The sequence below is a fragment of the Halichoerus grypus genome, chromosome 3, assembly GCF_964656455.1.
Source record: "Halichoerus grypus chromosome 3, mHalGry1.hap1.1, whole genome shotgun sequence".
Classification (NCBI taxonomy): Eukaryota; Metazoa; Chordata; class Mammalia; order Carnivora; family Phocidae; genus Halichoerus; species Halichoerus grypus.
In genome coordinates this window covers 84,123,513-84,147,351 of record NC_135714.1, presented here as the reverse complement: position 1 = coordinate 84,147,351, position 23,839 = coordinate 84,123,513, and the positions used below count along the sequence as shown (strand labels likewise).

At 42.2% G+C, this 23,839-nt stretch overlaps 2 protein-coding genes and 1 long non-coding RNA gene across 10 annotated transcripts in view; 2 read left to right on the top strand and 1 right to left on the bottom strand.

Annotated features, from left to right (window-relative positions):
• The first annotated feature begins 272 nt into the window (after window positions 1-272).
• BDH2 (3-hydroxybutyrate dehydrogenase 2) lies at window positions 273-21,570 on the top strand. 3 transcript variants are annotated; one of them, XM_036113509.2, is made up of 10 exons: window positions 273-341; window positions 3,122-3,213; window positions 4,113-4,191; window positions 6,365-6,461; window positions 8,068-8,176; window positions 13,282-13,342; window positions 14,316-14,429; window positions 17,708-17,766; window positions 18,328-18,420; window positions 20,450-21,570. In XM_036113509.2, exons 2-10 carry the CDS (start codon window positions 3,142-3,144, stop codon window positions 20,501-20,503), a joined length of 738 nt encoding a protein of 245 aa, XP_035969402.1. In that variant the 5' UTR covers window positions 273-341; window positions 3,122-3,141; the 3' UTR covers window positions 20,504-21,570. The 3 variants fall into 3 exon arrangements, with proteins under 3 accessions (XP_035969402.1, XP_035969400.1, XP_077925154.1); XM_036113507.2 differs by having other exon boundaries at window positions 288-341; window positions 3,073-3,213; XM_078069028.1 differs by lacking the exons at window positions 273-341; window positions 14,316-14,429 and having other exon boundaries at window positions 3,073-3,213.
• LOC118549242 (uncharacterized) lies at window positions 9,094-23,659 on the bottom strand. Of its 2 annotated transcripts, XR_013446420.1 has the most exons (6): window positions 23,282-23,659; window positions 22,818-22,906; window positions 22,582-22,649; window positions 11,498-11,640; window positions 10,646-10,806; window positions 9,094-9,368 (listed from the first exon to the last, which is right to left on the bottom strand). It is a non-coding gene; the product is annotated as an uncharacterized LOC118549242 (long non-coding RNA). The 2 variants fall into 2 exon arrangements; XR_004924005.2 differs by lacking the exon at window positions 22,818-22,906.
• SLC9B2 (solute carrier family 9 member B2) overlaps window positions 23,611-23,839 on the top strand; it is a 58,723-nt gene continuing 58,494 nt past the window's right edge. For all 5 annotated transcript variants that reach the window (XM_078069020.1, XM_078069017.1, XM_078069019.1 and 2 more), the window contains exon 1: window positions 23,611-23,839. The gene's annotated coding sequence lies outside the window, so the exon portion shown is untranslated.

Here is a 23,839-nt window from a genome sequence, read left to right as displayed (position 1 = left end):
TAAATTTTTAGTATCTTAGAACAGCACATAGCAGGCACGAACAAACAACAAAGAAAGACTTGGATTAAAGTGAAGGAAATGATTTCCCTATCCTAAGTAAGCCCTAAGGTGCTTTTCCCTTTTTCACCTTCTCCTTGGAGTTAGCCGTTCTACCTGAGCTCCACTAGATGGCAGCACATACACACATATAGTATATAAATGTGCGCCTCCTTTTCTTAAAACTGAAGGAAACTACAAATCCCGACATGCATTATTAAGCGCCTGACTTGCTTCTGTACAAAGGTTTCAAGTTTGTTGCTCGCCCAGGGATCTGGAGGACGACATCCACTTGCTGCTCTAAAGTAAGTTTTCCTAATATTTTTTAAATGACACTTCAGACTGGGAAAGGGGGAGGTTTAGATTTGCTTTGTTCTGCAAGGTACCTATTTCAAGATTAATCTTAGCAGTTAGATCAAGATAAGGGTGTGTTTTTAACAAGTTTGAAGTTTTGGTATATGTAAGTTTCTCAGTGTGGTTTTCACGTTGCATTTATTGAGAGTTGCCTCATTTTACCATTTCAGGTCACGCTTGTCCTCATTTTCCCAAATAAATTCATTTTAGTTTGATAGTGTAGTTTATTGCAGCAGTGAGGCTTTGGCCCCAAAATTTGGCCCCAGAAAGACAAGGCCAGCGAGGAGGAGATTTCAGAGTGAGCGAAGCGGCTGCTCTGTGCTTGAGCAGTTGTTCAGTAAGCGCCTCTCCGGTGTCAGCGATTCCTGGGGAAACCTTTGGTACGTGCCTTCCGTGCCATGCGACGATGGGGGGCAAAATAACAGCTTTTTAATACACCATGCCCAAGATGGGGGGGGCGGTTATTGGAGTCTCTTACTTTCTAAAGCATATATATCTCTCAACTCTTTACGTGTTTAAAGTGAAAATGTATCACTCGTGTAAGAATAAAGAAAAAAAAAGCAAAACAAAACCGTGCAACTCCCTGGCATCAGTGGAGGTCGGGCACTGTAAAAGCTCAGCCTCCGGGGCGCATAGCAAATGCAGACTTGCTCCGAGAACATCACTGGTGAAGCTGTAAGCAGGTCCCTGGAGCCGCTTGTTAGTGGGGCCCTCTGAGAAGCAAAACTCCAACACAGAGTTAAGCGTGCAAGCGTGTACTAGAGAAAATGCTGGTGCCAGAGGAAATGAGAGAACCGGCCGTCCGACCCCCCGAGGGAGGCCCCAGCCACCGCGGGGCTGGGAGCGAGGGCCGCCGGCAGGGCCGTGCGGTGGCCGGAGGGTCCGCAAGGTCTCTGTGTCCCGCAAAGTGGGACCGCCTTCGCGTGGGTGCGAACTCGCGCACGGGCCTCAGCGCACAGCCCGCGCGGCCGCGTGCGGACCTAGAGGGCGCCCGCCCGAGACCGCAGGAACAGCGCGACCCACGAGGTCTTCTCTTGGACCTGCAATCCGAGGCCTAGGTTTGAGTTCACACCTCGAGACACGGCGCAGACCACATGATCCCTTTGAAGGTAGTGCACTGGTGTCCAGGCCCAGCCTCCTGTATGAAACGCTGCGCTCGTCCTGCTCCCGTCTCCATCCCCTCCCTCCCTACAATTTCACCGGGGGCCCCTCAGGCCACAGCACACCCTCCCCAGGAAACCAGCCCCCGACCCCCGCCGGGACTGCTCCACGGTGGTCTTTCTGAAATACGTGTCTGCTTGTGTCACACTCTTTCCATCAGTCCTTTGGTGCCCACTGCCCACAGGATTAACTGGCCCCTCAGCATTCCGAGCTTAGATAAAGCCTGGAGGCTTGGTTACAGCAAAAAGCCAAGGTTGGCTGGGGAGAACAGAGATAGGTTCCAACAGAATGGACTAGATCATGTGAGTCCTCTAGGCAAGACTAGCTAGCTACCTGTACTTTATCAGGCAGGTAATTGAGCAGGGTGATTGTGTAGGTTATCTGTACATGTACCATTTGTGGGCTCGCTACCCCCCCCCGCCCCAGCTTTTCTCTTTATAGAGGCTAGAAAACAAAATTCTCAAATTCCTAGCGCCTGCTGCTAGAGCTGGCCTGTGAAATGAAGATTGGAATTTCTGAGGAAGGCTTGCTTCTTGAAGAAAGTGAGGACACTGGAAGCCTTTTGGCTTTTATTTCCCACCACCACCTCCCAACCACCTTTTTCTTTTTTTCTTTTTCTTTTTTTTTTTGCCTGGAATGGGATGTGATGCCTTGGGACAAAGCAGACATTGTGTGACTTGTGAGATCAGAGGCACCCATTAAGGACAATGGGGTGAGAAAATGTACTCAGTTCCTTGAAGACGGCCTCAGTTGATCATCATTTGACTCTTAACTACCCCAACCTCATCATTAGCCATTCCCTCTCATCCTGCGATCTACAGTCCAAGAACCAAATATCTTATGCATATCTTATTTTCCCTAGGTCAGAATTCCTCAGTCCTCCGTTCTGAAAATTACTGCTGGTAGCACGCTGAAACTTCAAGAGAGGATCAGCAGCATTGTGGGGTGAAATTTCACATAGCAAAGGAGTCAGGAGGCCTGAGCTTAGTTCTGGCTCTGTCATTAACTGGGTCTGTGACCTTGAGCAAGTCAGATCACTTTTCTCATCTATAAAATAGGAGGACCGGACGTGATTTGATTTTCCAGCTCTTTTGTTCAATGACTCTGAGGCCAACCATGAAATCTTTCCAGTGACAAGGAAAAGCCATAGACAATTGATAGTGCAAACCCCAACAAAAGTTTACAGCAGAGAAATCAAGAAGCAGCCCCCACTAGTAAGGACACATACAATGCTATAACAGTTTGTATATAGGGACAGTGGGGACAACGGTGGTGGTAGTGAGGGGAAGGACTCCCGCCCCTGCTCTATTAGTATCAGATGCTGTCTTCTCTAAGTACTCAAGAAACCAATTGGTGGATTAATGTCCAATGTATCACTTCAGTGGGTTGTGCTAAATGTTTTTGATAATACCCAGCTAGGTATCTGGAGTCAGCATTCTTGGAGAATTCAGATGATGGGACGATTTGTACAGAAATGCTATCATTAAGTTCTTAAAGAGTTCACTGAACTGTTCATTCTAGACATCGCTGCACAGGACCAGGTGCTCAGCCATTAAACACGTGTCTGTAGCTTAAGCCACAGGTTCCATTATGGGTCGACTTGATGGGAAGGTCATCGTGCTGACAGCTGCCGCTCAGGGGATTGGCCGGGCAGCTGCCATAGTAAGTTGTCATCTGTGGTTTGCCTACTAACTTTGAGGTATTGAACTATGTGGACAGATCCCATGGTCATTTAATTCTGCTCTGCTTTTTTTTTTTTTCTTGTTTATCTTGTGCTTCTGTTGTCTTAAGTTACAAAAAGAAAAGTCGCTATCCCTGACCCCCAGGGAAAAGATGAAGGCATGAACACCTCCCATGTTTATTATGTGACATCACTGATAACCTCTGACTCTGAGAGACGTCTTCCTCTGCCTCAGTTTCTCTGCACTATGATATATTTACTGCAGGGGCCCTACGGGAATGTATAGCTTTCTGAAATTACATCGGTTCAGGTAGAGGACTCTAGAGTTACAAGACTATCAGGTTACCTTTACCTTCCAATTTATACCAACTTCTTGCACATTATAACCCCCACCTGAGCTAATTAATGCATTTAAAGTATTGACTTTAATGAAAGTATTTGACATTTATGAAAACAGTAGTATAGTCTGAGGAGAAAAAGTGTTGAAATAACCCATTTTCTCTTATTATTTGGAATATAAGAAGAAGTGGAAAATAATAAAAACTTGCTCAGAAATGAAATACAGGCTATCACATCACAGAATAGTATTTTGAGAGGTGTCAGTAAGAGATTAACTAGTTTTTAAAAACACGATTTTATTTGATAATGCTTAAAGGGACAAAGTTAGATGACAAGCACAATGTATGTCACGTTGTCCTAATTAATGATAAAAATAATAACGGGAAGGGTGAAGTGAGAGTAGAGAGCTTGAAATTCCATCTATTTTATAGGGAAAACAATGAAAATAAGATAAAGGGGGAAAGCCTAACTGACTTTCCATTCATGAGAATGGAATCAAATCAAATAAACAAAGGATTTACTTGTATATTGTGTCTCCCAGGCTTTTGCAAGAGAAGGTGCCAAAGTCATCGCTACAGATATCAATGAGTCCAAACTTCAGGAACTGGAAGAGTACCCCGGTAAGCAAGTTGGCAGTGTGAACTTGGGATTCAGACTCTGCAAAGTATTATAAAGCAATAGTGCTCAGATGCTGAAAGAAAATTCCTTACCCATTCAGTTCCACTGGCCTTCTCTTTAGAGCCTGATTCTCTGATATCAAATCTATATTGTGCAAACCTACAGACAAAAATCTATATATTTAAATGTATAAACAACATTCTAAGATGTATACCTAAAATATTTTATTTATGCAACATGTTGAAGGATTCAGTCCTCAGTTACAAAATTACATGTGAAAATTTAACAGTTGCTAACTTTTTGTTTTTAGGTATGCTCTAGCCCAAGGTGGAACTTGAACTCATGATCCAGAGGTCAAGAGTTGCACCCTCTACCGACTGAGCCAGTCAAGCAAGCGCCCCTGTTATTGTTAACTTTTTTTTTTTAAGCTTTTATTTCATTATTTCTCAGAGCACACAAGCAGGGGGAGAGGCAGAGGGAGAAGCAGGCTCCCCACTGAGCAGGGAGCCCAATTTGGGGCTATATCTAGGACCCTGGGATCATGACCTGAGCCAAAGGCAGATGCTTAACCAACTGAGCCACCCAGCATCCCTTATCGTTAAATTTTTTTTTTTTTTAAAGATTTTATTTATTTGACAGAGAGAGACACAGCAAGAGAGGGAACACAAGCAGGGGGAGTGGGAGAGGGAGAAGCAGGCTTCCTGACGAGCAGGGATCCCGATGTGGGGCTTGATCCCAGGACCCTGGGATCATGACCTGAGCTGAAGGCAGATGCTTAATGACTGAGGCACCCAGGCGCCCCCCCTTATCGTTAACTTTTAATGATGACTTTCCACTTGAGTGCCTCTCTGTGAGGGAAACACTGTCCAACAGAAACATGATGTGAGCCACATGTGCAATTGTAAATTTTCTAGTGGCTACATTTAACAAGTAAAAAGACACCGGTGACGCTAATTTTAATAATATACTTAATTCAATACATCTAAAATATTATAATTTAACATACACAGTATTAAAAAAATTTACACAGTAAAAAAATTTCACATACACGGTATAAAAAATGGAATATTTTACATTTCTTATACCAAATCTTTGAAATGCACGTGTACTTTACACTTCCAGCACATTTCAGTTCAGACTAGCTGCATTTCAAATGCTCATACTGGAGACAGCTCAGCCTTAAAACCACATCATGATCAGAAACTGTAAGAGATTAACTTGTTTGGGTGCATATTGTCCCTCACTGTACCACACCGAACCTTAATTCCAACATCAGAGGGCTTCGATTGGCGTTACTCAGAAAGAAATCAGGACATAGAACTCATTTGAAAGTTAACTGTTTTGGCAAAATAGAACTGGCTACGTGATCAAACACAACTGAGTTCACTGAATTAGTTAACTGAATTAGACCGTGTGGAGTTACCATTTCAACAAGTCTAAGGGAAGCTGCTGTCCTAGAAAAGCACAAAGCAAAGGAAGTTCTTCTGAAACTCAATTTTAGTCTTCCCCTTCTTCATTTATAATCTTTCTTTTCTATATCCAAAAGGGAAGAATAAAATAAACCATATATTTTTAAAATCATAAAAATGACCAAAAAGCCTATTTGTTGGTTTAGGGTTTTTGTTTTGTTTTGGTTTGTTTTTTTTTTTTTTTTTTTTTTGAGCTGGTACAGCATGTCTCTCTCAGATCCCACACCAGATCTCTCATGGACAGTGTTTTCATCTCTTCTTCTGGCCTCTCGTTTCTTCTTGCAGTTTAGTCCAGACGTAAGTGATGATACCCATGACCAACAAAGTCATATCTAGTAAATAAAAGAATTGACATAAAGGTAAAGGGCACAAATAGAAACAATCTCTTAGCTCACCGCACCTCAGAATTCAACATCACTGTAGCAGTGATTCAACCTCTGGGGAAAGGAAACGCTGGAGAGGACCCACTTGAAGGTCTTACTGCTGGCTTACTGAGAGGCATCTGATACAGAGCTCAAGATGGGGAGGACTTGAAGATTTTTACTAATAAGATTCTTGAGATTTCTAAGACCCTACTAATGGCCAACAATCCTGTGAAGCCTAACTGGACAAATATTACAGTCTTCACATTTCAGAACAGCTAAATCTTCAAGGCTAAACATTTTTATGAGTAAAGGTAAATCGTGTCCTTTGTTTTATTTTTCAGGTATTCAAATTCGAACCCTTGACGTCACAAAGAAGAAACAAATTGACCAGTTTGCCAATGAAATTGAGAGACTTGATGTTCTCTTTAATGTTGCTGGGTAATTCATACTTTTTAATTTCACTGTCCTTACAGAAAGTTTTCTATGACTTATTTAATCACTTTTGATAATATGGCAAAATTATTCATCACGAACCATTATATATTTCTTAGGAAATACAGCTAGAGTTTAGACAGAATTTTTATTCTGAGATTCAGCAGGTGAGAAAGCCATAGAAGTGGACACGGGCTTGAGTCCTAAGGGAAATTATGGTCAACTCAAGAGCACTGGTAGTAATCCAGACCTGTTGCTCTTCTTAAGGCTGGTAACAGCTCACACCAATGGACTGGTTGTGGATGCTCCACTAAGACATAAAATAAAATGAAAAACTGTTTTCCAGTAGATGTCTTTAAAACAAAGCATATTTACCAGAAACCAAGTACTCAGCCTATTGAAATGCAGGTGTTCCCCATTTTTTTGGCACAACATTCTAGCCAGTCCTCCACACACCTCCCAAGCCCAGGGTTTCTTATCGGGACAATGAGCCCCACCCAGCAAAAGAAGTCTACGTGTTACACTTCTGTAGAGAGCACAAAGAGAGTGGCTTAATTGAACTTAACTGGGGTGGTACCCAACGTGCCGAATCAGGTGCGAATGTGGGGAGACTGGAACTGGACCCACCACACAGACGACAGGTAGCGCTAGCAGTTTTCCTACTCAGGAGCAGCTCAGTAGAGGTGAGCACAATGGACGTTTACACAGGAACTAAGTGACATTCCCCTTTTCTTATGGAGTGTTATATTTGTACTGCCGCATTGACAGAAAAATTCCAGAGCCTTCTAATATATTTTTGTTCTTCCTAATCATGCTTCAGAGCAAAAAAAAAAAAAAAAAAAAAAAAAGTCCGTCTTTAGTTTGTCATATGTTACATTGTGTGGAAATTAAATTAAAGCAACAATATATGGCAATCTATTTTATAAACTGCTCATCCCTTATATGAGAATATACTGAGAGCCATGACCAAAAAAAAAATCAGTTAGGAAATTAGTTTTTGAACATCTTCACATTAAATTTTCAGCAACATAAGGGATATAGAAGTAGAGCATGTGGTTCTTGCTGTCATACGAAGGATGAGCAGGTTATTTACGAGTGTGACTTGACAAGGAGTGAAGCCTGCTTGAAGAGTTCTGTTTTGTTCTGCTCTGTTTACTCAGTATGTTAGAACCGTATGATAGCAATATTTCTTTGCTACCCTGAAATGTGCAGACAGTGGTTTTCCTTGCAATTTGATTTTCTCTTTGAAAACACTAAATCTGTGCCACCAGAGGGCACTATAGCTCCTGAAATAGGAGTCAGGGCGGGCGCCCTAGGCTCACGTTTGTTTTTGATATTTCCTGTGCAGTTGCTGCCGAGATTCTTATGTTGGGTGGCCTCAGACTTTTGCCTTTTTCTTTTAGAAGAAGGATGTTGTTTTCAAATAAATGTATTTAGCTTAAGTTGTTAGATACTCATTAACCTAATGTACTAAGTGATATTCCGAATTGTTAAAATCTTCATAAGGGAAGGGTCAATGGTCTCATTGTACAACAATAAAAAAATGGTAAGGAAATGGAATACAAATCTTCTTAAATGATCATTTTTCCCCACTGATCAATCCCTCTTCCAGTTTTGTCCATCACGGAACCATCCTGGACTGCGAGGAGAAAGACTGGGACTTCTCGATGAATCTCAATGTCCGCAGCATGTACTTGATGATCAAGGCATTTCTTCCTAAAGTAAGGACCGCCACCACTAGGATAAGCACCACTGGATAAGTAGGTCTCCGCAGTGGGCACCGAGAAAGGGTCCTCACATATGCCAAAGAGTGACAGTAGCTAATATAATGACAAACCTGTACTGAACATTTATATCAAGGCATTTAATATAAATTAACTCATTTAACCTTCCAGTTAAGAAATAGTCAAGAAATATTAAGCACTTTCTATTTGCAGGTCTCCTTCATTCTAGATGCAGAAGACACATCAGAAAACTAAACAAAGTCCTTTCTATAAGGGAGATCCCATTTTTGAGGAGACAGGATAATGGGTAATGAGACATAGAACTTGGGGAGTGATTAGAAGTACTATGAAGAAAAAGAAGCTCGGATATCAGTAAAGTCCAGGAGGGCCTCACTGAGAAGCTGGAATTTTCATAGAGGTCTAAGTGAAATGAGGGAGCTAGCCATTCAGGTATATTCGGAAGAGGGTCCCAGGGAGAGGGACAGCAAGGAGGCATGCAGAACCAGAAGAATGTGATGAGGTAGGTACTACTTTATCACATCCACTGTACAGAGGATAAAACTGGGAGGTGAGATAACTTGCCCAAGGTCACATAACTATCAAGTGGGTAGAGTAGAATCTGAACCCTGGAAGGTGGGCCCCTTCTTGAATTTCAGTATCTAGGCACATGCTCTCAGGATGGACATACCCCCATTGCTTTTCTGTTCCCTGATACTCTCCTTGTTTTTAGCTGAGCCACAGAGGTACCAGAGAGGTGAGAGCCAGTGTATGCTAAAGAGAGAGCATGCCTCCTGAGTCGGCTACCCTTGAATTCCACAGCCTTCACACAGCTCATCAATGTTCTTCATTTTATTTTACAAACAAGCATTAAATGCCTTTTGACATAAAGCGCACACTAGGTGTTCTGGGGAGAGGGGAGTGTAAATATGAAAAACTTTGAGTTCAAATGAACTGACAAGCCAAGAGTAAGCAGACAGCACAAGCTCAGACAATGAAAGGGGTTGACTGAGTACCACAGAACTAGCTCAGTCCAAGGTTGTCAACTGAACCCTAGTGAAATGCAGAGGAGCATTCTTCTCTTCCATCCCAGCCAGATTAGATGACGGACATACTGAATGCTGCCAACCCAGCACAGAGAAGAGCTTTCTAATGGCAACGCAGGGCCGATGCTTTGCTCTAAACATTCAACCTAATGTCAAGACGAACATCAAAAGGAAAATTAGGAAAACCTGACTTGGAAACAAAGGAATTTGTTTTAATCTGCTTGTTTAGCACCTAGAAAGGATCTCTCAGTGGGTCCATGGGATGTTGCACTAGCAAATTTTTTTAATATAAATCTCATTTTTTCTGCTTATTTGGGGTTCATGAGAATCTATGTTATTTGGAACTTGGATTATTTTTTTTTTTTTGAAGACTGATCCTAGAATATGGGAGAGAAGCAGAGGCTCTGGTAAGAGGAGAAAGCTTAGGTCGCAGGGGGTAAGCTGTCACGTGTGCATAACCAGCCTACTTCATGTCTGGAACGCTTTACAAATGTGAGTGAAGGCAGCAAGGGTGGGATATAGTCCAGTGGAGCTGAAATTTAAACTTGTCAATAAGCGTTAACTTTTGAAATATCAAACACTAACTTGCAAATTAGTGAGTTTACCTATGATTTAAAGCATCTTAACAATAATCCATATGAGCCAGTAACACCCATTTGTAAAACATCCCAAGAGATATTAATGATTGGGATGGGCAATCAGAAGGAGTCGATGCCACTTCTGAAAGTGACAGTAACCAACCTGACCCCAGATTTCGGACTCTGGCTTCACAGCCTGAACTCTGCCCCTCCTTCACCGTGCACCGTGGGAGATGGCACTTGTGTTCTATTCTATTTAAAACGAGGGTGAAAAAATTACATGATCCCTGTCTGGGATCCTCTGGGTTCATTAACTGTGATGCACATTTCCAGGTTAGAACTTTCCAGGGGAAGCCAGGATTTAGAGTCCAGGCAGACCTGAAAAGTCAGGTGGTCAGAACATAGAAACACTTTTGGAAATTTTTGTTCATGGGTAGACATACTGAAAACCATTCCAAGACTGGAATTTAAGTCAAAAGGCAAAGAACAAGTTGAAAATACTGTAAGAAGAGGTCAGTGCAAAATCCGAAGTCAGGGAAGTCTCGGCTATGTGGAGGTTTCTCCCCTTTGCTGTATCTTAAAAGATTCTCTAGCACATAGAGGTGCTTTGGCAAGTATTTGTTGAATGAATGAATGAATCTAGGTTGTCAGTCCAGGTAGAGGTCAGACATGGAATCACCAAAGACCCAAGAAACCAAGGTCTGCCAGCTGAGCTCAGTGGGGACAGAAGAGCTGGGTTAGGGTAGGACTAACTAGATCTACAGCTAGAGGGAGTTTTTCAGAGTTCTTTCTTAGCCCCTCCCTGAGCTTCTGGGAGGTCAGTCGTATGGAGGATCACCACGTACTAGGCACTTCACTTTATAGTTGCCAAGTCATATTTGCCAGAGAGGGCTGTCGCATGGGGAGTCAGGAGGAGCACGCACACTCTACCAGCAGGCACTGAGCTGGTGTGGAGAAGACCTCATGGAAGGAGGCAAGGACAGGGCTCTAGAACCAGCAGACAGACCTGGTCGAATGGATGGAACAAGTGTTAGGGGCAGCACTAGCGTCTCCTAGTGACTATATTCTAAAGTTTTGCCTGAGGAATTGCTGCATTTCTGAAGATGAGAGACTGAACTTACTTCATAGCTCATCTTTATATATTCAGTTGGGGTATATGTATTCTATAGGTATTAAAAACAGGTTACATATGAGAATGATAGCTCAATAAAACTGGAAAAAAATTAAAAATAAGTAAAAATGGGTTATTTGCAAAGTTGGATAAGAAAGAATAATGTTAAGGCTTTGTTTTCAAGCCTTGACTAATTTTCCTGGTCTCTTTTTCTGAGGACCCCATTTCATATGATCCTGTTTATCGCACAAACAAGTTGGGTTCAATACTTTCACCCCTGCTGCTGTCCTTGACTTGGTAGGGTCGCCTCAGCCTCCCCTTGCACTCTTTAATCCATCCAACACAATGCCTTAGGTTGTTTTAGACTCTCTGCTCTTGGGTGCAAATAGTAACTAAATATCAAAACAGAAAGGAAGGGAATACTATAGGGAGACCTATCATCTTGGCAGCCTCTTCCCTGGACCAGTCACTCACCTCCATTCCTGCACCTCTCTGTCTGAAAGCGGCTAGAGCAACTCACCGAAGCAGAAGCGACTTCTCCCTCTACACTGACTGTTGAGACGCTTTCTTCTTAGAAACTTTTTACCTGACTTTCATGGCACAGCATGTCCTGCTTTTCCTTCCTCTGTTCTCTGGTGGTGGTCTTCCATTTCCTCTCAGCGCTTGTTGTAACTCTTGACCACTCTCCGTGTCCACCAGCCCCGCCTTGTTTATGGTCATCCTCCGAGCCTGATTTCAATGAGAAGGTAGTGCCCATCGGGCAGGAGTGCTCTTCAGGTGTTGCTCCTTCCCCATTCCAGGGCATGTAGGTAGGTCCGGGGGCATGGAGACCCAAGCATTCATGGGTCTCCATGCCCCCGGACCTACCTACATGCCCTGGAAAACACACATACATGTTATACTTAAGTATACGTTCATCTGAAAACATTTTTAATTCCTAGTAGCTTTTTTATTCATTATATCATTCCTTTAGGTCTGGGGCAGGGCCCAGCAACCTGCACTTTAAACTAGCATCTCGGGGTGCCTGCATGACGCAGTCAGTTAAGCGTCTGACTCTTGATTTCAGCTCGGGTCATGATCTCAGGGTTGTGAGATCAAGCCCCATGTAGGGCTCTGCGCTCAGCAGGGAGTCCGCTTAAGATTCTCTCTCTCCTTCTCCCTCTGCCCCTACCCCCACTCAAGCTCTCTCTAAATAAAGTAATTAATTAATTAAAAAAGAACTAGCACCTCAAGAGATTTTGATTCATCACAGTGTATGGTCCACCTACTGTGTACCATGTAGGAGGACAAAACAGCCACAGACCCTCGTCTTCAGACCTTCACACTTTGGGGGAATTCTGAGGGAAGTGTTCTTAGGAAACACTTCTTCGATGAGGGAGGCAGGCCTCACTGCGTATAACCATTTACCACGTCCTGCACTTACTACCTAAACCATCTCCACCCCTGTTGCCCACAGACATTTCTGCATCTCTGCTTTCATCAGTCCTTTCCGAAATCACTCTATCAGCTTCCAGTGGGTCTCCTCAACAGGGTGCCGAAGTAATCTTAGTATTCCCCAGATGTAAACATGCCGCTGCTCTGCATTAAACCCCTCATTGTCACCACCACACTGCCCTCAGGGTAATGCCCAAATTCCTAAACTTAGCTCCCGTTGGCCTCTGCAGCCTCATTCCTCCCACGCCTAGCATTCCAACCAGACCCATCCCTTCCTTCCAGTTCCATGATACAGCCTCGATACGTGTGGTTCTTGCTTCTTAAAACACCTTTCTCTTTTATTTTTCTGGCTAATACTTTGGTTTTCAAAAATCAGCCCACCTCTTTCCTCCTTAGGAACCCTCCTCTGAGTGTCCTGCAACCTGGACTGGTCCCTTCCCGCCACCCCGATTCCCCTCTCTGGAGGTCTCTGCTGTCTGTTGCCAGATGCTGGTTATGTCAACCCCTCCAGTCGGCTGGCAGCTCTCTATAGGCAGGGAGTGTGTCATTTATCTTCCAAACTCCTGGACCTACCACTGTATCTGATCATAGTACGTCTTCAACAAACGTGTCAAACAAAGTAAGAGTATTCCAACAGCAGGAATACAAAGTAACAATTAATGTTCATTAACTTTTCATTTAGCTCAGAGTTCCTTCTTGGCCTTGCTGATGGTTTTGTGCCAAAGGAAGGCGGTAATCCCCCTGGGAAATGTTCCTGCCAGTGAGTGCGTAATGACTGGGTGAGACTGTTAAGACTGCCTAACAGCGCTTCATGTTAATAGCTAATAAGATGCTTCTGCAAACCATAAGTAAATGCAAATCTTCTAAAGAAGTCGTATTCTTATCTTACAGAGTGGCTTTTTTTTTTTTTTTTTGGTATTTGTTTTGTTTTGGCAGATGCTTGCACAGAAATCTGGCAACATTATCAACATGTCGTCCGTGGCATCCAGCGTCAAAGGTAGGTCTGTTTTCCTCTGGTAATCGCGATGCACGGACCCCGTACCTTCACGAGCTGTGGGTTTTTGCAATGAGCATAGCAGAGATTATAAAGCCCACACATAATTTCAAAACCACTTTTTAAAAAATTGGTATTAAGTTCCTTACTGTCAGTCTTTTTTGCCTTCGTTGTAAACCAGTCGTAAAAAATAAATTTGTTTCATTTGCCCTTCCTTGTATTCCTTCTAATGGATGTGAACATGAAAATCAAGCCGGAAGAAGGAAATATTTATCCATTTAATTAGCCAAGAAAGATGTATCGAACACTATGTGCCCCTCACGGTCCGCAAGGGGGAGGGTCAGGCAAGTGCACATCTTCTGCAGTGTGACAGTATTACCACCCGGGTTTGTGCAAAGCGCTGGCACCACTGATATGGGGGAGTGCTTCCCCAGGTCGGCTGATCCGGGCCCTAAACACAAGGCAAGTCCAAGAGCCGGGACTGCAGTGCCAAATGGAAATGACATCACAGTCCGGCAGACGGACTTGCACACTTCAAATGAAAGAGTTACCGCGGAGGTGGCGTCCCTTCTCAACTCAAGAACACCCATGAGCCTGTCCAAGACAGGAAGGCAAAGAGAGGGCACAGGCCTCTTCATTTTTTGGTCTGGTGTTTGTTCTGTTGTTCTTTCCCCTGATTCTCTTTTGGAATCCGCCCAAGGGTTCTGCCCACCGATGATGAAAACCTAAGACCGCTGCCATCACCTAAGTGCAGGTTCTCAACGCCTCAGTCTTGACTGAGTTGTGCCAGGAACGATATTATTTTCCCACAGTCAGAAACCGGCCCTCTTCAGGGAGAAAACCTGACACCAAATTTTAAAAAGGGTGGGATGGCAGGAAACAGGACAGTGGTCCCTGGGGACAGTCAGTTGTGTTCCCTTCCTCAAGGAGACTGTTGTTTTGTTCCTTCGATTGTTGAGTCTTCCTTTCACCTCAGGAGTTATGAACAGATGTGTGTACAGCGCCACCAAGGCGGCTGTGATTGGCCTCACGAAGTCCGTGGCCACAGACTTCATCCAGCAGGGGATCAGGTGCAACTGCGTGTGTCCAGGTGAGGCGGGCACCACAGGGCTGCCACTGCGCAACCCATCCACAGAAGCTTGTTTACCACGTTATATTGGATCCTGTCATTGGGGAAAAGCTCAAATGAACAAGGGTCTAGGCTTACTAAGGTAACAGTCCAACAGGGGCGCCTGGGTGGCTCAGTTGGTTAAGCAACTGCCTTCAGCTCAGGTCATGATCCTGGAGTTCTGGGATCGAACCCCAGGTCGGGCTCCCTCTGCCCCTCCCCCTCTCATGCTTGTTCTCTCTCTCTCTCTCTCACTCTCTCTCAAATAAAAATCTTAAAAAAAAAAAAGATAACAGTCCAACAGTAGGATGGGAACGAGATTCTTAGTCATTAGGAAGGAACCACAGATGCAAAGGGTTTAAATGGTATTCATGTGTGTGGAACAATTCCAAATCTCGTGGCCAAGACACACAACTGGCCAGAGCTTGGTGTTTAGGAAGCAGACCAGAGATGCCCCTGTCAGGGGAAAGATGGAAAGTAGACCATGCTCATAGGACCACAGGAAGAAAGTAAGAGCAGCTTCCCAGAACATAGGGAGCTACTGAGTCTTGTCAATCACCTGGGGTGACCCATAAATAAAAAGGAGGGGTTAACACCCTCCTTGATGCTATCAAAAGAGGGCCAGCAGACTGTGGCCTGCAGGAGAAATCTGGCCCACCACCTGTGTAGTAAAGACAGTTGTATTCTAACACATCCTCACCCAGTTTGCATACATATTGGCTATGACCGCACTCCTGCTACAAAGCAGAGTTAAGCAGTTGTAATTGACCAAATAAATGGTTCTCAAAGTGAAAAATATTCTCTATCTGGCTTTTTTTTTTTTTTTAAGAGTTTATTTATTTATTTGACAGAGGGAGGGACAGCGAGAGAGGGAACACAAGCAGGGGGAGAGGGAGAGGGAGAAGCAGGCTTCCCGCTGAGCAGGGAACCGGATGCTGGGCTCTGACCTGAGCTGAAGGCAGATGCTTAACGACTGAGCCACCCAGCCTATCCTTCTCTATCTGGCTTTTTACCAAAATGTATGCTGACTTCCCATAGAAAGGAAAGAAGAAAAGCAGAACTTAGTAGACAGGACATTCGATCTGTCCAAACAAAAGCATTCTGTAACTTATTTCATAGGAATAACTTATTTTCTTAATAACTGTGGGTATGTCTAAGAAGTAGATATGGCCTTCCACTGGGTTCCACTGACCCAAAAGGGAGCCTAAGAAGAATTACTAGCTGCTTCTCTGAAAAGGATTTAAATATCACATTTCCAGGATCAAGGCGGCCCTCAGGGGTTCACAACTGGTACTGGGGGGTTGGAGAGAAGAAGCATTTCGCAGTTACCCATGGAACTTTTCGAAACCTAGAGTGCATGCCAGAATCTGGGGAAAGAGTTGATGGGGTAAATCATGTGTCATTTGGAAAGTTCCACACGAGATTTTTATATATTCCACCATGGTCTCCCCTTGCTGACTTATCAGTTTAAAAGAGGAATACAGAATACCCTTCAAGCTGCAGAATTTCCATGACTGAGGTGTTCTAAGTTTTCTTGGACTAGAAAGGTAAACGTAGGTACCACCAAGAAAAAAGAGGATATAGGCAAGACGGTTTCACTGGGTTTTAACATACCCACTGGTGACACCTGACTCTAGCTATTTTGGGTACCATTTACCCAGTGGAATAAATGGCAAAATGATTTGGAAAATGTAGTTGTTTTTAGCAGCTGGACTTTTCAGAAGATTGGAAAATATATTATCAAACTGTCTGGAACAAGGAACTAGCTGTGACTCAAGAGCCAGTCACAGAGAAAACCTGACAAGGGATGAGTGTGTCTGGGATGGTGCTGATGGTGGTGTAGTCGCAACTCTTCCACACCAGGCTTGTGTAGACGGGGGCACGCCGTGTCAGTCTGGGCCACGGACACAGTGGAGCCAGGACAATGGAACGAAGTAGAAAGCATAGGCTTGCTCTGTGGTTTCAGTTAATAGCCGTTGATAGCAGCCATATGAAAGAGATGATGCTCACTTGTCTGAGTGGTAGGAAGGTATCAAAGTCGTATTTTAAAACTGGATTTTGAGGATATTGTTAAGTGAAAGCTTAGGTGTCTTAAGCATACTGTTGGTAGGATCCTGGGCTGTTAGGAGGCTATGGGTGAGAGAAGTGAAGAAAATATTATTGGAAGCTGGGTACAAGGGAATCTTTGTTACGTGGCTCCAGAAAGTTTAACAACACTATTGCCCATAGTGATGTGGAAGGTAGAAAATGTTCCTAATGAACTGGGTGATCTAGTAAAGGCAGTTTTCTACCCTGAGTGTCGAAAGGGCTGCCCACTTACGGTGAAATGTGAAAGGAGACAGGTGACCTAAAGAATGGTGTTAAACACAAAGGAGCCAGAACTTCCTGACTTTGAAGATTCCCACCTTCTCCAGAGAAATGACAAATGATGCTAAAATTGAGAAATGGTTTCCTGGTAAACATCGACCCGATGGCACTCTCAGGACCAGAGGGTATGACTGTAAAATCATTTGTTATGACCTTACAGGTATCATGTGGTTGCCCAGAGAACTGTCAGCCCCCCACAGAAAAAGGTCTTCTAAAGACAATTCACAGATGACATAAATTAATAAAAAATCTGGGCAACTTGCTCTGTGGGAGCTTGAACCAAGTGGGATTTTAAAAAATTTTAGCGTCATTCTTACTTTTTTTAAAGTGAAATAATTTCAAATTATATTTTTTAGGAGAAACATGAAACTGTGGTTAAAAATAGGAATTCAAAACCAATGAAAATAGGCAAGATAATGAGGAAAATGTAGAACCATCCAAATTACTGAGGACCCTGACAAGCATGGCACCATCTCTCAGGATCCCCAGAGTGAACCTGATGGCAAAGAATGGTTTGGAGATCATGAAGGCATCCTGGGTTCTTGTAGTGGTGAAGTACTTATATGAATGTATGCACATCTCAGGGTTGTTCTGAGGAGTAACTGAGATAATACATGCAAAAGTGCTTAAAATCCATAAAGTGTCATGTCAATGTACTGTGACTAAAATATGTCTCGGAATGCTGGGCAATTCACCCAGAGTCCTTGCCTCATGTCACAAGGAATTAAGATCTGTATTTTTAAAAATCATAGAAAATGGAGGTGAAATTATCATTCAAAGTCATGGAGAAGGATTTCACTGATGGTTGTGTCATATTGAAAGAAGTTTAAAGTTTGTCAATGTCTTTTTCAGTTTGAGTAATTAACCAAGCTGAATGTCCCCCTTTGATTTAGGAACGGTTGATAGCCCATCTCTGCAAGAAAGAATACAAGCCAGACCAAATCCCGAAGAGGTATATCTACTATTTTAAATTGTGTTGAGATCTTCTGGTTGAAAAGTGTCCTCTTCCTTACCTAGAGTAGACAAATTCATAGAGACAGAGAGAAGGGTGGCTGCCAGGGGCTGGGGGAGGAGAGAACAGGGAGTTATTGGTTAATGGGTATAGAGTATCCGTTTTGCAAGATGAAAAGAGTTCTAGAGATCTGTTGCACAATAATGTGAATGTACTTAACACTACTGAACTCTACACTTAAAAATGGTTAAGATGATAAATAACACATTATGTGTATTTTATCACAGTTTCAAAAATTAAAAAAAAAAAAAAGCCCTCCTCTTTAACTGATCTGATAACAGTGTGTGTAGGTTTAACATAACACATAGTTTGAGTACCTTGAAAGTCACCATAGTCCTACTTGGTCCACAATTAATGACATTAATGATATTCTCATGTATCATACATGATTAATCAAGGCAGCACGCCACTGGAACCTCTATAGATTCCTCGTCTTTGACCTCCTGAGGAGTTCACACTTCACCTCACATTACTGATACCTGGCATGGTTTCTTGTCTCAGGCACGGAACTATTTCCTGAAGAGACAGAAGACTGGAAGATTTGCAACCCCAGAAGAAATAGCCCTGCTGTGTGTGTACTTAGCTTCTGATGAAGTAAGCACTATTCTTCCCAGGGAGTTCATTATCCTCATTTGGCCACGATTTGCTTATCAAAATGTCATGTTAGAGAGTTGCAACATATATATGCTAAGAGGTTGCATTTACAAGATAGGGATAAGTTGTGATTTAATTTGCTCAAAGACAGACCACGTGATCTGAGCCGCCAGCTCTTCCTCATTCAACACTACATGTCACTAAAGCTTGTAGCAAATGACATGGAGCACTGAAAAAATTAAATCGCTCAATTTTATGAGACAGTAGCTTTCAAATATTATAATTGGGGAAAGCCTGACTAAACATAAGTCAAGAAATGAACCTCCAAAATTATGAGAGCTTCAGGTGAAATGGGGAGAGAGTTAAACAGATGTAATTGTCTCTAGAAGACACAGAATTGGCATCTAGTATTTTTAGTTTAAGAGAATCCTACTGGCTTTTTTTTTCTATGAATTCTTGTTTGTCATCACGTATGGAAATTCCTATTTCTATCTCTTTCCACTTTGCAACTATTTAGTAACCAGTTTCTTCCTTAATGGCTATTGTATATATTCTTAAATGGCACACAACTACAAAAGCAGAAGCTACATTTATAAGGTATAGAGCACAAGAACATCCCTCTCTGTTTTATGTGTTTGCATGTTACATGACCAGGGAACTGCAGTGTATGAGGAGAGAGGAAGAAAGGGACCCAGGCAGAAGTGAGGAGGTGTGTTGCTGATGCGTTAGCTCTTCTTTACAGTAACTTGGTACACACCAGGCGGTTGGTGAATGTGACAAATACAGTGGTTGAAATGTTTTAGTGATAGAAGTTACCACTTCTCGGGACTGTTAACGACAGTTGTTAGTCGCTGCAGGAATTTCTAAACAAATTACCAATAGAACAAGTTTATTGGCATTTGTGGTCTCTCTGACTGTATCTACAGAAGAGCTCATTTGATTTGGAGGTGCTGCTGAGGAGCTAAACTGCCCTTTTTAGCCAGAGCTTAGGTTACCAAATATTTGGAAATGTTCTGCCTTGAAATGTGCAATCAAAAGACCTTTGGACTTTTAGAGGAACCCAGAGGAGTCCTATATGTGTAACAGAAAGCTTGCTTTAAAAAAAAAAAAAAAAACTTTGAGGAATTGGGGTCATTTCTTGGTAAAGTGTCTGATAACCCCCTAGTTTATCTACTGTATTTGATCAGTTTTCATAGATTGAAGTTTAAAAATTTCTGTTCTCATACTATGATGTTTTTCCTTCCTGCCTCTTCCATTGTCTCAGGCTTTAGATAAATGTAAAAGTAAGAACACAAATTTACTATCCACGCTTAAGTTAAAAGATTTTTAAACCCCTACCACAAGGATTATTTCAGCTTTATTTCTTTGGAAAACGAAAAATTCCATGGAAAAAAAAGTAATTTTTTAAATTCCCTTAGTTTCGTACAGATTTGGATATCTGAAACTAGTGTAGAATATTTTTTCATAGCTTAACAGATGTAATAATTATTATTCATATAAATTTTAAAGACACATTTAGGGTGCTTCAGCTCCTGGAAATACCTATGTATTTCGATCAACTAAATATACAATATCTTATATAAAAAATTCTGTTTGGTAATTGACATGACCACTTTATGACAGACACCTGATGTTCAAAAATTTATTAATGGCATAAAACTCAGCTACTTTAGAATAGTTCTGAATTTCAAAATGAAAATGTACTATTTTAGCCTATACTTTATCCTAATTTAGGGAGTGGCTGCATATCACTAAACTTAATTTTCTGATTCTGACACCAAACTTTACCTGCTTAGAATGTGACTTTTGTGCTAAAACACTAGCCAGAGGCCAGTTAACTCCAGATCACAAGAACATGCTGCTGTTTCAAATCATCCAAAATTTAATTCAGATTTTCCAAAATGTTTGTTAGGTGAGTATTCCTATTACCATGAATACATTGTTTAGCTATCTCAGTCAGGGGAAAATTGAAACACAACCTGTGTTAAACCTGGTTAATTGTTCTGTCTCCTTGTGTTTATCACTGCAGTCTGCCTATGTAACAGGTAATCCTGTCATCATTGATGGAGGCTGGAGCTTGTGATTTTGATCTCTTTGCTGGGAAGGCAGGCCCCTCCTGTCCACAGTGAACCTGGTTATGAAGAAAATTCACCCCTCATGTCTTTCCTATTAATGGCATATTAATGAAAACAAGCCCTTTTTAATTATGTCATTGTTCACAAGAGTCAGATTCTTTAAATATATTAATCTCTTTCTAACCTCTTCTGAAATCATTGTAGGGAGATGACATAAAAGATAATGAACTCACTGCAAATGAATAGTTTAAAAATAAACCACAATTTGCAAGCATATAAAATTAAAATGGGAATATGAAAAATGGAAGGTTTTAAGAAAAAGGTATTAATTTGTATTTTCTTTCTATTTCAAATTATTCAACTATTTTGTACAATTCTGCATTGGTCTGTACATGGATACTAATTTTAAAATTTTACACCATTATAAATGAAAACAAGGTAGGAAGGAATTTGGCTTCAGTAACTTACCTTAAAAGGACTTTAGATTCGGAACTATACTGTTGATCAATTATATAAAAGAAAAATAATCATCAAGTGTTTATATTTAACGGATGTTATCACTCAAAATTAAGTACTGTCTTCTTAGTTTAAGTAAAAAATCTTTCTTAAAATAAGCAATGATATTTGGCATGGGCCTAAGAAACTTATAATGAACTAGCAGTATTGGCAATTTGAGTGATATTTTTTAGGTTAAATGTAGATTTTTTTTTCACCAAATTCCAGGTTAATAGTAAGAGGACATGAAATTTAGAAATAGTCTCTGGGTAAATAAATATAAGTGAATCATATAATAGGAAACAAAATTAAAGAAAATAAAATTTTCAAGGAATGATGAAATAGAAAAAGAGAATTAAGGAATACAAACTTCCAGTTATAAAATAAATAAGTCACAGAGATGAAAAGTACAGCATAGAGAATATAGTTAATAGTATTGTAATAACATTGTATGGTGACTACACTTATCATGGTGAGCATTGAATAATGTATAGAATTATTGAATCAATATGTTGTACACCTGAACTTGATACAGCATTGTATGTTAATTATAATTCAATTAAAAAATGGTTACAACGTTGTTGGGTTTTTGTTTTTTTTTTCCATGAAAAAGCTTAAGTGGGGCACCTGGGTGGCTCGGTCAGTTAGGCGTCTGCCTTCAGCTCTGGTCATGATCCCAGGGTCCTGTGATCAAGCCCCGCATTGGGCTGCCTGCTCAGCCAGGAGTCTGCTTCTCCCTCCCCCTCTGCTGCTCCCCCTGCTTATGCTCTCTCTCTCTCTCTCTGTCAAATAAATAAATAAAATCTTTAAAAACAAAAAAGCTTAAGCAAATTGTGGATGATAATTCTATAAGAGATTAGGAAGAAGTTTTTCTTATTCTTTTAGTTTTAGGGTTTTATGTTTGTTTTTTATTTGTTGCTACTTCAAAAGATCAAATGGTATGATGTCCATATAGATAATAAATGAGCATTTATTCTTAGTCTTTCCTTTTAGAACCTTAATTTATAATTAATATTAATTCATATTAACAAGGAAAATTTTGAAATGGACAATAAAAGGATAACATATGTGAGGAAGAATATTATGTGGTTGATGAAAAAGAGTTAAAATTGACAGCAAAGAATATACTGACTAGCATTCCTGAAGAGTCCACTGATTATAAGATCTGCTTTGGGGTTCTGGACCAGGTAGTCCACAACTGCATCACAGATAGCTTGTTTTGTGACCTAGACCAAGTCACCCAATTGACCTTGGATTTTAGTTTTCTGGTTTGTGAAATTAGGGAGTTGGACCAAATGACTTGGGGTTTTTTGTTTTTGTTTTTTTTGGTGTTTCATAATCAAAATGCTGTAACTTCTCATCAAGTGAAGTGATGGAACACTGAAGCTTACAAGTATGTTATGAAGTACTTTATGCTGTGAGCGAGTATACATGTGTATGTATAGCTATGACAAATGAATTCTAAATAAACACAGGATGAATTCTACAAAATGAATTCTAACATTCACAAAGGCTTCCCCAGAGTTAGTTCTTTTAGCTAACTATAAACGATAAAACATTATAAACAATAAAAGCAGAGGTAAAATCTCACCAAAAAGTTCAATGTTCTTCAAAGTCATGTTAATCAGATGGGGTGATGAGTCAATGAAGATCATATGACTAAAAGAAAAGGAAAAATATATTCCATTCCTGGGGTAAGAGGAAGCTGGATACCACTAGAAATTTCTGCAAGCTTTAGGAAAGGAAGAGCAGTTTAGGAAAATACAGTAATCACTTTAGATGCTCTGAAGATTATTGGATGGATGTAGGTTCATCCATACTACTCACAAAGGAGGGCCTGAGAGACAAGAATGAGCGGTTTCTATCTGGTGGAGACACTTCCTTGACGTTGTCCCTCTTGCTTGAAATGATTAAAACTGGCCCAAGGAGTGAAAAACAGGTAAGACAATTTTTATTCCTGAAGGAAATGAAAATTACCCCGAAAGGGGCACGCGCATATACACACACTCGCTTGGAGGGCGGAAATATACAGGAAAGAAAGAGAGTTTTATAGGAAAAAAGAAACTGCTGATGGGAAGGTTAAAATCTAAAATGATGCGGTAAGAAGGGCTCAGTGTTAAAGAAGCAATAAAAAAGGTGGGGGGGAGGACAAGTGTTTTATCCCACCGAATTGGTGACCCAGACAAAGAATCCTGTCTTCCCACCGCATCTGAGAAGACACTTGTAAAAAGCACATCTGAAAGGCGGAGTTAAAACCCAAAATGTAGAAGTTGGTTTAGGGAACGTTAAACCTTGTAACTGGCTGTCTGGCCTGCACTCCTGGCTCCAGCAGAGCCGGCGCTGCGCGTCCTAACCCGGGTCTCGTCGTCGCCGGGGTCCGCGCTCGCCGCGAGTTTCCCCGGGGGACGCGCTGGTCCTGGCCCCCGGGGCCGGCCGCCCGGCCAGAACACGCCACTGCCACACCACGTGGCCGCGCCGAGGTCTCGGGAAGTGGGCCCGCGGTCCGCCGGGCTCCCCCTCCCGGGAAGGCCGCGCGCCGCCACAGCGGGGACGCAGCGGAGGGCGCGCGGGGTGGCCGCGGTGGGCCGGAACCCGCCCGGGCTTGCGCGGGGAATCACTCCGGCGCCGCCTGGCCAGACCTCCCTCGGCGGGGCCTCCCGGCGCGTGCGGGGAAGGCGGAGCCTCGGAAGCCCGCGGCACGCCCAGCGCCCGGATATCTGCATATTTCGCAGCCTCCGGCTCCGCTTGGGAAGATGCGCTGCCTGGAGAGCCCGCGGGCCTGGCTGGACCAGGCTCCCCCGCAGACATTTTACTCTGTTCCCCACCCTTCCTGCGCTGGAGACGGCGAG